Source organism: Pseudorasbora parva, chromosome 10, assembly GCF_024679245.1.
Source record: "Pseudorasbora parva isolate DD20220531a chromosome 10, ASM2467924v1, whole genome shotgun sequence".
Classification (NCBI taxonomy): domain Eukaryota; kingdom Metazoa; phylum Chordata; class Actinopteri; order Cypriniformes; family Gobionidae; genus Pseudorasbora; species Pseudorasbora parva.
The window spans coordinates 28,896,843-28,910,723 of NC_090181.1; the positions used below are offsets into that span (position 1 = coordinate 28,896,843).

General features: G+C 38.6%; 1 protein-coding gene across 3 annotated transcripts in view; it reads right to left on the reverse strand.

The window, feature by feature from the left end:
- The window catches only part of kif13ba (kinesin family member 13Ba), a 70,645-nt gene extending 57,609 nt beyond the window's left edge, over positions 1 to 13,036 (reverse strand). For 2 of the 3 annotated variants that reach the window (XM_067455756.1, XM_067455755.1), the window contains exons 1-2: positions 11,886 to 13,036; positions 5,585 to 5,669 (exon numbers count right to left, since the gene is read on the reverse strand). In XM_067455756.1, coding sequence (XP_067311857.1) covers positions 5,585 to 5,669; positions 11,886 to 11,955 — 155 coding nt within the window. In that variant the 5' untranslated portion in view covers positions 11,956 to 13,036. The remainder of the gene's footprint in view (positions 1 to 5,584; positions 5,670 to 11,885) is intronic. The other variant, XM_067455757.1, reaches the window with a different exon arrangement.
- Positions 13,037 to 13,881: the final 845 nt, after the last annotated feature.

Below are 13,881 nucleotides of genomic sequence, written 5' to 3' on the forward strand. Positions count from 1 at the left end.
TTGGAGATGTTACAAACCTTTTCCATCAACTGAAAATGTACGATCCCAGTGACAACACTATGAGGTCTCATGTGTCAATCTGTGTAGCACAATGACTGGTTTACAATGTTTATATTTCACACTTTTTTACTCAAATCTTTACCTCAAAATCATTTAACAGATGTAAAACCAGTGCATGGTTAGTTTGTCTAGGCTTCAGTTATTGTTAGGATACTGTCAGTATATTCAAATTGCACATCTTGATAAATATTGATATCATGTAAAAAACAATATTGTGATCATATTTCTTGCCATATTACAGTCCAAACCTATCCTCACCACACCTGAACTCATTCTGACTAGTGTATGCCTCACTGCTTTCCAGCAAACCCAAAACACGCCGTCTCCAGTTCAGGTGGGATGGTCGTAGTCTTGATGTGCCAGCAGTTCCTTAACTTAACAAAAGAACATAATCGTGATCATGGAGATTAAATAAAATAATCTCTACCATACTCCTTTCATAAAACGGCACAGCTGTCAAATACTCTTAATAATCCTGAAATATTAGGGACGGGAGTGACAAGCAATTATAGACCTCTATAAATATTACAGTACCTAAAAGGGATTTTTTCTATCATAATTTATAGAGATAGCCATAAATACACTGATTTGTCAGGTATATATACACAAGCTTCTGGTAAACATGATTTTCTAAAGCTTACTACTCATGTTCATTCCATCCAAAACACCCCTAGGAGCTGCTCACAAACATAAAACCTTTCAAATGTCATTTCATTAAAGCAAATGGACAGGCACTAAGATTCATTCATCCTGAGTATGTGATGCCATGGGACATGCTGAGAGCGGTACAACCACACAAAGGATTAAAAGATGAGTATACACTGACATATAAACTCCATGTGTAGCCAACATAAAAAGATTGTCTGGAATGTGTTGTAAAGCCTGACAGATCATAATTAATATGAAATGCCAGCAATCTGAATAAGTAAAGCTATTTTGGTCATGTGAACCTTGCCATTTGAGGCATCTGCATCGCAGGGGCCATTAACGGGGCCGGCGATTCAGCGCGGCACGACACATGAACTCAGCTCTGCAATTAAACTGTCTGTTGTTCGAAGGCAGCAGGCGGCTCGACCATTCACTTCCAAGTTTAAAACCTGTTCAACCTCTGTCTTTGTTTGCACTTCAGGACAAGAGAAAAGCAGCAAAAAAAATAATTGTGGTCTCTTGTGTACCCGCCATAAAAGTCAGAGGAAATGTTTATGGCCGACAGATGCTAAAGCTAGCTTGTATTTTCCCCTTTTTCCAGACACAAGAGCTCCTCAGCTATGGATGACCTAGGGTTAACCCTCCTTCTGCGTTTCTGTGACAACGGAGGGCAGAGAAAAAGAGAGGAAGTCAGACGGAGGAGAGTTATGCCCCGACACACGGCAGGACGGACGAACAGCAGGCTGCGTTAAAGAGAATCGCAAGTCCACATTCCTGTTCTCCCTCAGCCCCCATCGTACAAGCCGACCGATACCAACAAGAATGCATGCGTTCTCGAAGACCCTGCTCTCATCGATCTAATGAAGGGTGCAAAATATGTAATATCTGATTGAAACGGGAAGCTAAACGAATGAAAGTCAAGAAAATTAAATGCTGCCCTGGTTTGAAATGGAATAGTATTGTACAGTATACTCTATACTGCTTTTTTTAAGCATGTGAAGCAATAACCATTATGTATTTAACCTTTTAAACAGTATATGCTATATCTTTATCATATGAGAAATAAAACATGGATTTTTAAAACGTGTTAAACTCAATCCGACCAAATGCTTCAAGAAAAAGATCATGTTATAAACAGTGGCAGATATTTAGTTTTGGTTCACTCATTAGCCTGGAAATGGAAGGCCAAGTCAAGCGAAAAGCATTGTGGGATACAGTTAAAATAGCCATATGCAAATATAGTAGGTCATTGGGCATACTGTTTATTAAGTTTATAGTATGCAGATTTTATGGATACTAAGTTAGTATGCTATTCCAAAGAAAGCTACAATGGGCAAGTTTACTTGCACACCAGTATGCTGATAACTCACAAAAATCAGCAAATTGAAATAACCTGTTGTCCGGGTCAATAAGCAAACCAATAACCTGACAACAAGTAAAGCGCGTTTACAAGAATTTATTGATAAATAAAATGACATCAAAACGTAATAATAATATGCGTATCTGACTCACAGAGAGTATTTCATTAGAATAAGTCGGTTGTGGTGTTAAATAAAGCATTAAAAACCAAAGAAGAGTATTGAGAGTATGCGCACTTTTATCCTTTTATTGGGGCAAGAAAGAGTAAGTTCGCAATATATTTCCTTCTCTTACTTCAAAATGCTCACTCTGTCTGTCACTTCAATAAGCAGACAGAAATCAGATTCATGCGTTTACATACTGGGTGAAATTGGTGTAAGGGGCAAAACATCTACCTGTGACGATCGGTTTATGCTTGAGCCATTTATGATGGTGATTTATTAAGCATAATCGAGTTAGGAATGTAAACTCACTTAATGTCAGGAAATATGTGGGTTTGCAGTCCGCAATATTTAGAAATGTGTTTGAATGAAATCTTTTATGCTCAACAAGACTGTATTATTTTGATTAAAAAATAAAAAAAATAAAAAAACATAAAAGCATAATGAATTACTGTAATCTTAATATTTAAAGTGCCGCTATTATGCTTTAGGGTTAGTTCACCCAAAAATTCAAAAGGCACTAAAGACGTTGTTACAAAGCCCATCTTAATACAGTAATTCATAGTTTACAATAATAGATCTACAATAATTATATGAAGCGACGAGAATAGATTGTGTGCAAAAAAAAAAAAAAGACTTACATAGTGATGGGCCGATTTCAAAACAAAAATTCGAACGGTTATGAATCAGCGCATTGATTCATGATTCGGATCGCGTGTCAAACCGGCAAACTGCTGAAATCACGTGACTTTGTCGATCTAAATCATGAATCGATACACTGATTCATAACCATTCTAATCTTTGTTTTGAAATCGGCCCAACACTATATAAGTCGTTATTTTAATTTTTTTGCACAGAAAAACTATTCTCGTCCCTTCATAAAATTAATGTAGTGCCACTGTAGTGAAATGGACTTTGTAACGACGTCTTTAGTGCCTTTATGGGTCTTGAGAGAGGAAATGACATTGCTTTTAAAGGGCCTTTAAAGGGTTAGTTCACCAAAAATGGAAAATTCTGTCATTAATGACTTACCCTCATGTCATTCCAAACCCATAAAACCTTCATTTATCTTCGGAACACTAATTAAGATATTTCTGATGAAATCCGATATCTCTCTGACCCCTCCATAGACAGCAATTTAATCAACACTTTCAAGGCCAAGAAAGTTAGTAAAAACATCTGTAAAATAGTCCATGTGAGTCCAGTGTTTCAACCTTAAAGGGTTACTTCAGCGATTAGCATATGGCTTTGTATCAGTAGAAACCCTGGAGTACATTCAAATAAATGTGCTTTCCCCCCTCATATTCCCCTGAGACAAGAGATTTATGCATTTTATTTCTGGAAAAATTCCTCCTATGACGCAAATTGACGATATTTGCATCATAGGAGGAATGTTTGGCCAAAGGCTAAAGACTACAGCCAGCAGAGGGAGCCATTTCCGCATGTTTTGAACCCGCGCATGGGGGATGGAGATCACACTCAGAGCTCAGCTCAGCTACAGGCACTCATTTAAACGGAGCTATGGTGAGCAATGTAAGTGTTTTAACTTCTCAAATTAATTTCTATGAAAGTTAAGCTTGCAAAGGCATGAACTGAAACGCGCCAGACTGAACTCGCGTTGTGAATGTATGCCGCGAGTGTAGTCGTGATTACCTCAGCTCTCATCATGAGAGTTCAGCTCATTTATCTGACTCCTGCAGTTAGTGCTCAGTGCTGTGATACTCGCGCGGTGACTCACTCATTATATTGAACAGACACGTTCAGTTTTTAATTGTAGTGTCTTCTCCAGCTCAGTCACAGTAATCCAGTAGGTGCCTTTGGGAATGGCCTCACAGGGCAGCGAAGCATTCTGGGAATTGTAGTCTTTCATCCCCATGAGACAAAAATACATTTTCTGTCTTTTCTCAGTCTAGAAGCCACCAAATTCAAAAATAATTTCACATTTCTACTACACTGATGACCCAGTTTAAATACAGATTCATCTTCCCAGCGCTGAGGTACCCCTTTAATTTTATGAAGCAATGAGAATACCTTTTGTGTGGAAAAAAACTAACAAAAAGAACAACTTTATTCAACAATTTCCGTGTCAGTCTCCTACGCTGTTGACATAGTAAATACACCGCAGCGTTTCAGAGTTACGTCAGAGCCAGAACGCCGGCTTACCATTGGCCAATGGAGCACCATCAGGTGTGATGCTGATGCAGGAGATGGCCAACGTAAAGTGCATAGAAGACAGACACAGACAAAAAGAAATTGTTGAATCAAGTAATGTTGAATAAAGTGTTGAATAAAATTAAGTTTGAAGCACGGGAGTCATATGGACTATCTTAACGATGTCTTTACAATCTTTCTGGACCTTGAAAGTTTTAATTAAATTGCTGTCTATGGAGGGGTCAGAGGGCTCTCGGATTTCATCAAAAATACCCTAATTTGTTTTCCGAAGATGAATGAAGGTCTTACAGGTTGGGAACATAGACCGTAAAAAAATATGGACGACTCGACATCATCCGTTTCCGCTTGGCAGAGTTGAAGCTTTCAGGCAGCCTTGCACGGCGCGGACATCTTGGGACCGAGTCTGCGCAGTAGCGATTTCGGGACCGGAGTTGCGCAGTAGAGCGCAGGAAGTAGAGCAGGAAGTACAGTCGCGATATCAAAAGCCCGCCCACACTCTCGCAGATGCAGAACAATTAATAATGTTGGTGTGAAATAAACAGTTATGGAAATGTAGAAATTAAAGCTAAAGCTCTAATCTGCTCCCAAAAATTCCGAAAAAAGTCCGTTAGTGCCTCAGTGACAACTTCACTCAGAGAAGACGTCAGTCTCAGCTGTCAATCATGACGTCACACCCCCCGTTTTTATAGCATCAAATAACTAACTCAAACTAAACTTATTTTAAAAACGAACACCTGAAATGAAATCATCGTGATGATAACTGCCTTCAGTGACATAAACTAACTTTGGGGAAACATTTTTAAAGTGTAATTTTATTATTTAGTTTGCCTCGCGTCCATTAGAAAACACAGAGGGGCGGCTATACTGGGACCGGTCACCGGGGGGCGATCGAGGCGCGAAAGCTTCAGTAAATGAGAGGGAGACTGCAGGCTTGGTTGGGAACGACACAAGAATGAGTAAACGATGACAGAATTTTCATTTTTGGGTGAACTAACCCTTGAACGATGAACGATTACTAGTCAACAAGAAATATCTTTATTTTCACTCTTTTGCAGGCATATTAGCATCATCAATGTTGACAACAGTTTTGATGTGAAAAACCGTGATACATTTTTGATGAAGAGAAATGTCATTTAAATAGCGTGTTTTTTTTTTTTGTTTTTATAGACTCAAATTCAACTTACCTGGAATCTTTTCCCAGGTTTGCCGGGTACAGATGTGTTTGATTCCCCTCCATTTCCACAACACATTTTGTGTTCAGATCCTTTTCTGTTGGGGGGACAGATTGAGGCAGTTATGAACACAAATATGAAACAAACAAATATTCAAACGTATCTTGTGCTTTATCGCATCAAAAGAAACAGGTTGTTAAAATATTAAAAAGGATACAAAGCCACTAACTTGATCCTATATAACCGTCACTAAATACACTTGTCCCATCTCTGCCTTTAGATAATGTTAATAAAACAATCTTATGACCTACTGGGTTCCCAGCAATCCTGATTATGCAGAACAAAGGGCTGAAATCAATAGCAGGGGGTTCACAGCAGGAACATGCTTGAGGACTGAATTCAAACAAGCATTCTGATACAGAGATTTTTCTTTATAGTTCCCATCACTATTCTCACAGCTATGGAAAGAGTTCACAGGTCATACCAGTTTAACAGATTTGTGCCCTCAGATACTACAGGCCATTTCAGGAAAATCAAATTATAATCTCCCATGACAGACTTTTAACTACATTAGCAAGAATCTGTGAAACTGAATCTATCGTTCTATCTACACATGCTAAATGCCATATGGGAATCTTATTAATAGCATTATATCAATGTTTGTGTTAGCTAAACAAATGGCTCCAAATCTGGATTTATCCAAAACTAAAATTACTTCACTGTGAAAGTACAATACACTTATCACCAATGACCCATTTTCATCATCAATACATGTACAAAATCAAACTGATATCAAATGATTTATTTCTGGAGTATAATTTACAGTAAACCATAAGATTACTGATCCCAGGAGGGATACTGTATACTAGCATTAAATAGTATGATGGCAGGTACAGACCCAGAAAATGATATAACCAAAACATAAAATATAAACATAACATATGATTATAGCCAAAAAATCCACAGTTCTCGCATGCAGAATAATTTTTATTTCAAATAAATATTTCAAGTCCAAAATATTACTGGTTATTATTACATAGAAAGAAGCCATGTATTAAGAGGGATAATGTATGACAACCATGTTTTTTTGTAACATCTGAAAATATGGCAGATATTGTCAATGGACTTGTCTATTGTACCAAATTATTAATCATAATTTGACTACATTTATAAAAACACTGACCAAGTTTAATAGTTGGCAAACAATTATAAATAATATTAAAATACGTAAATACATTAAATAATAATAATAAGTAAGTAAGTAAATAAATCCCTTTTGTGTGTTGGGGTCAGAAAAACAACACAATGTACTGTTGTCATGGTGAACGCAGACACTCTTCTTTCAGTCTTCCGTATTCAACTTACGAAGAAAGTGTAATGCCTCTCATTGTTCAAACCGCTTACGCTACATCGTCACATTTTTTTAATTTCAGTACCGAGGCACTTGTGACATCCCTACTTTCAATAACAAAGTGTAGATATGCAAGTAAAAGATTTATTGAGCATTGTTGGCAGCTTCATTGATTATAACATAACTTTATGAAACTGCGATGGACTGACAAAGTTACAGCGCTTTAGTGATTGAAAAGGGAGCGGCCTTGACTCACTTTTGAGGCTACAGCCTATTTAAATCACTAAATAAAACGACTGTTTGCAGCTAAGAGGACCAACGGCCAAATGCATCCTGCAAAGTTTGAGAAGTGACATCTACATAAAAATGTTGGATTCACTCTACATGGGTCATAAATATGACATGTTAAAATAGTAACACATTAAAGCAATGTAAAGGCTCACAGAAAAATATTTGCAGCAAAATATTTTTGAAATTCTATTTGAAAGTTTAGTAAAAGTGATGACGTGTAAATCCTCTTAAATGTCTCACTGAACATGGTGGAGCCTTTGCTTAGCCTACATCTGTACTAGAGCACGCTGATAAATTTCAGAAGAACCCTGATTCTGGAACCGGGCCTGTAATCAATGAACAAGATGTAGTGACAACACAGCACTAGTAATGACACTTCCATGAACTGGCAGGAAACTCTCTCACAGTGGCCATGTGTCATCGGGTCATCCGTTAAATTTGATTCCTGGGATTGGCTCAGGTCTCACTCTCAGCTTGGCTAGAGCCGTCACTCTGACAGCAACAGAAGGGAGAACCTACAGCAGCATTCCCTCAAAAACTACATCAGCAGCAGACTGTTGCTAAAGCGGCTTTCTGTCCAATTAATGGATACCAATTCAAGTTTTGTAGATCAGTCAGCTCTAAGGGTTTACTCACACTAGCCAGTTTGAACCGTGCCCGAGTGCATTTGACTACCAAAGCGCGGTTCGTTTGACTAGTGTGAGTGCTCCGAACCGTGCCCGGGCTCGGCTCGATTAGCCGGCCCTGGCCCGCTTGGAAGAGGTGGGCCAGAGCACGGATCAGTTGGACTCGGGCGCGGTTCACATGCAGTGTGAGCGCTAACCGTGCTGGAGTCCGTAATCAAAGCTGCAAAGTCCTTGCTGCACTTCAGCTGGTACCTTGCAAACCTCATAATACGAGCAGCACGATTACATGAACATTTTCGCGCCACTAAGGCGACACATCTGTTTAATAACAGGCTGTGAGAGGGCTGTGGACCACCGTGGACCAAACGACACAAAATTATCCACAAAGAAAACAGAGCGATGGACTCCATTGTGTTCAGAGAGCGCCGCTCTTCCTGTTTATCCCGAAACCGTCGCACCATAATGACGTAAGCGTGCTCTGGCACGAATGCTGAAACCCGAAAACGTCGCACCATAATGACTTAAGCGTGCTCCGGCACGAATGCTGAAACCCTCCTATGTGAGTGCAGGCCAGCGGGGGAGTGGGGAGGGGGACAATCGTACTCGGGCCCGGTTCATGGCAACCGTGCCTAGTGTGAGTACACCCTAAGTTTAGGGGGAGGGTTGGGGGGGGAGGTCAGTCAGTGTTTAACTGAAACACTCAGTTTCAGTCAATCTCAAGTCAATCTTGAGTACCTAGAGTAGTATTGCATCCTTCATATCTCCGATAAGTCTTATGGACTTTTTTCAAAATGTGAATGTCCCTTGTCAGACTATACGAACATGATCCCTGATGTAAGCTATGTCTCACTGTAAGATCTCAGTTGGCATTAATGTCAGACTGTACGATAGTGAAGGCACGCTATAAACGGACGCGCACAAGAAAACTCATCTGGAGTTTTATATCATCAGTGAATGACGCGTTAGGTGACAGTGAGCTGCATTACACGCGGGACTAAAATGCTGGCTACAAAGAAATTTCTAGCTCTCGTTTTGGTCATAGTTTGTCTTGAAAAATGGAGATATTTGACTGTCGTCGTAGGAGAAGTCACACTGCAGGATTGTGTGCCAAATCTTCTAACACTGATAGAATTTCGTCTGAGGTCAAATTTGATCGCAGTGGTCATTAATCGGCTGCCGGTGAACATGATCAAAGACGTTAGATTTTAACCTAGGATCAGAGGAATCTTTTAGGATTTGCTAAATTTGTCGGCCAAATCGTGGCCAAAATCACACAGCGTGCACCTGGCTTTACACTGTAGAGAGTCTTTCTGAACAAAACTGAGCAGCTATCGTGGGGGGCGGAACTAAAGAGTGTTATCCTAAATAAAACATTGAGATCAATCAGATTTAACCATACATACATGATCCAGAATCAGATCTAGAGGTTCCCCTGCACGCGCCCTTCCGGGAGATCCCGTACAAGGACATTTGATTCCACCATATCTGACGTCAGATAGACCCATATGCGGGAAAAAATTTTTTTTTCTGAAACTTATGAGAAACCGGAAGGAATATTTTTGGCACTGAAATACTCCATCAAACATCCAACCTTTTTTTAAAACTCTGTACATGTTTAGGATGGGAATCCCAGTCTTTAACAGTGTAAAAAGCTCAGTGTGCAAACAGCATTTCAGAAGGGAGCAGAATCTCACTGAGCCCCATGTTAAAATACCCAACTTTACAGCAGAAAAAAACCTTGTTTACAGTGTGTTACAAATTGTGGTTTCGGTCTATATTTTGCCCCTCATAACAACTGTGAGGGAGCAAATTTTTTTATAACTCATTTGTTTACATTATATAAAGCATTAAAGTGCTGTATAATTAAGGGCATGGCCACTTTGAGTGACAGGTGGATAGCCGTTTGTCAGCTGTCTGTTAGTCACCACATCACCTCCAGCCACGTCTCGTCTCTTTGCCCATTTTCTGTTATCCAGGAGTGACGCACAATAACACGCTGCCAAGATGGCAACGGCCAGCTCGCCCCTACTTTAAGCTTCAAAACTGCTCTTCAGAATCCTATGGGTGACATCACAGACACTACATCCATATTTTTTTTTTACAGTCTACAGTTTGAACCCACCAAAAATCTCCTGATACCAACAACAGGGAAGTGGAAAGCATCTGCAGCTGACTCAGAAATCCTTGGAAAGGATGCACTCCAAAGCCACACTAGCTGTAACAACTTTCTGTTAGAGCAGGAAACAACTGGTTTCCTCCCAGCATTGGTGGCCAATGTCCAATAAGGAGACCCATCTGGATTTACCACATCTAGCCATTCCAAAAAATCTGAATTTCCTGCATGATGTCACACAGTGACAGAGATAAGCACATGTAATGTTGGCAACAGTGACAAAGTGGAAAGACTGACAGAATCCTGAACACAATAGTCTAAGCAACCATTTAACATCTACAGTAAACAAAAGGCACCAACATTGCCCCAAAGCACATTTCCATAATTATTTGCCTCAGTTTATGGAAGTAAAACTATTAACAATGCATGGCTCAGGAAGTTACATGAAACTTTAGATTCTTCATGCCATGAGAGAAGGTGAGGTAATTGGCACACTCAACTAATGTGGGGAACTGGTAAAACATTAACTACTTAAACCTCCAGATCCCTTTATCCACCTAAAAGGCTTTGTGAAGTTCTCTTTATATAGTCTTAGGACAAAATATGAAAATGTTCATAGTATGACCCAAACTCATTTGGCCATGGGAACCTGCTCGGTTATGCAACGTTGGCAAATAGTCCATTCAGACTCCCTTCCTGCCTTTGTCCAAAATAGAGAGAGAGAAACAGAGAGTGCAAGTAAAACAGAAAGTTAAGTGTCATTTAGTCTTTCAAATAGAAGTTCTCTGTGTCATACGACATAGGACCGAAATAAAGTCTGAAAAATCTTTGAATTTGGAATATTACAGTAATGAAGGTCCTATATAACAATTTGAGCATTACAAATTAAGACTGGGAACTGTCCAAAAGGATATTTATGAGTCGGAAAGCTCACAATGGCTGTCAGCACACGATCAGTGCTTGAGTCTTGTGACTGAATGTTACGCTCCAGTGGGACACGTGACCACGTCACTACAATGTAGCAAATATTTCACGCTTTGCTGGATTTACCAAGACACATGTTCTCCCACGGCAAGACCTGCTTTAATGTCAGGCATTCATGTGAGAGGCATGCATGCAAGTAATCATGCAAATATTTTTTGAGAAGAAAAAAAAAAAGTAAAAAAGAAAATAAATAAATACCATCTTCCCACTTTTATAGAAAACCTGGAAATGGGTAATCGAAATTAAACTTTAATCAGTGTGACAGGTTACCATTCATATCAAACAACTCTTCTATAATAATCTATGTAATTGCATAAACAAATTTCACACTTGTCACATTGTAGTCCATTTAAAATGAACTAGTAATGGAAGAATTTGAAAAACAAAACAACAACTTTGGAATATTAACTGTACATTACATGACATCTAACCCTAATATCTAGATTTTGGAACAACAAAAGGGTAGGAGTAAAAAGATCTATTTAATGTTATGTCAGTTTTTATTTATTTATTTATTTATTTATTTATTTATTTATGCTCAATTATATTCCTTAAGGGGTCAGATCATGAAAAATCATGTCAAATAATGTGTGTAGATACATAGCTACATTTAGATACAATATAACTATTGACAGACAGACAGACAGACAGACAGACAGACAGACAGACAGACAGACAGACAGACAGACAGACAGACAGACAGATAGATAGATAGATAGATAGATAGATATAAAGAACCGTATATCATCTAGACTTTCTTATGACTGTCAAAACCCATTACTGACCACAAGATTAAAAGGTTGTGGCACAAAACCCAGTGACCTGACTAACTGACAGCCTTTCTGAGGCACCACAGGAACGATTCGAACACTGGGTTTTGAAAGTCAGCTCGTATTGTGTGTGTTGTGAACTTATGATATCAAATGACAGAACTGAAACTCAACTCACCTCTCCGGTTCATGGGCCGGACCCGAACCGCCACCTTCACATTGGAGCCGATCAAATTAGAGTCGCCCATGTTGTATGTCGATATATCCACGAGAAGACGTGTTATAAAACGACAGAGAAACTTCCAGACAGTATCGAGTTCACAAAATAAAACTCATCTAGATATGTCACCGGAGTCCCGGGTAATTCGTGATATCTGAAGCGTGTCGTGTCCAAAAATGGTCAGCATCGTCCTTAATGGGTTGCTTTTCTGCGTTTTGAACGGCACAGTAAAAACATTGTCGTTTTAATTATGTAAAAAGAAAAGTTTACTGGAATGTCTTGACAGCTGGAGCTTTAGTTGGATCAAAAACAGAGTCGAGAGCAAAGCCAACTCCCTCCTGGATTCCTGTCACATTCACACTGGGTCAAACTGCAAATGTCAAGACTTTTGTCCAGCAGGAAACCAAGCAACTAATAAGTAAGCAGGGTTTAAATAATTCATGCCGGGCTGTGACAGTCTAACTACCACACTTTGCTTGAACATAGACGTTTGAAAAACCGTTGCATTTAAAAAAAAACTAAACAAAAAATAACAAATATATCCCTGAACTATTTCAATGTAACGTTATTTAACTGGGTAAACTGCATTACATGCAGACCTGGATAGTGTCTATCCAAAAAATATTAAACAAATAAGATCATGTTTGCAGTACATAGGATTAGACTAAGGTTAGACTGTCAAAAGCTGATTTGTCAATGCAGCACTTTTACATAATGGCAAACAGACCAGTTTAAGACCTAAAAAAAAACATGAATGTAAATGTCAGCGACAGTAAAAAACTTAAAAGTCCTAATCTGGCAGTTCTTTCCGAAACCTAAATTAAATGGTAGGAGATCCCAAAGTATCTGACGCTGATTTGTTGAATTTTGGTTTCTTTTCAAGCTGGATCCAACTTCACGAGCTGATTAAAACAATGGTGCTGCTCCTCATTCCCATCCAGCTCGGAAAATCTTCAGGGTTAATATCCAATAACACGGAGACAAGACACGCGTATTTTATAGAATTAGCGAACATAAGAAAATGAAGACTGAACTGATTTAAGGACTCCAGGGTGGATGTTACGGTCGTAATAAGGAGCCGCTTTATTTCATGACTGAGAGAAGCGTGAAGCCAGTGATGTTAACGGTGATCTTTGACGCCCAGCGGAAGTTCGTCTTTCAAAGTAAAAGTCCTTAAATCAGCAACAAAATAAAACATTTATTAATAAAGTAAACCCATATATCCACCAATAATCATGATAATAATTATATTATCATTATTATTCATTAACATGAATCGAATCAACAAATAAATAGTCCTATAATAATATAATTAGTATTAGTATTCTGATTGATATATTGTCATAATTAATATTATCTTTAGAAGTAGTCCTAAGCTTTTTTTTATTACATGTAGATTTTTTTGAGGCAGCTAAAATTCTGCAGTCCGGAAATCCAGCTACTGAAACTATTACCATGATTACCATAATAAGAGCATATCTGTCATTAACTCACATTACTTTGCGATCAGCTGATCTCCAGGAACAGTCTTTCAACCTCCGATGAGGAAGAGCTCTGATTATGTTTAGAAGTTCATGCAGTTGTGATGAGGTCAGAAATATCTCGGTAGTTTCCCATTGAAGTCCATCTTTTTCGTCGGTTACAGATATTTTGTTTTATGTTATTATCCATATAAAGTTCCATATAAACGCTCACATAAACTAGCTTTGGAAATGGATGGTTTAATACTTATTCTGAGGATGGTGACTACTGCAAACAGTAATTATACTGGTCTGGTAACACAAATAACTGCATTAACTCACTTTAATTTAATTTAACAGTAGTTCTTTGTTCATGTTATGCGACACCTGCTGGTCATATTAAGTAGGCCTACCACGCTTCCAATACAAAAAGAAAGAGCACATAGAATATTTTAAATATTTATATATCTTTATAGATATGTTTATTTGCTTTG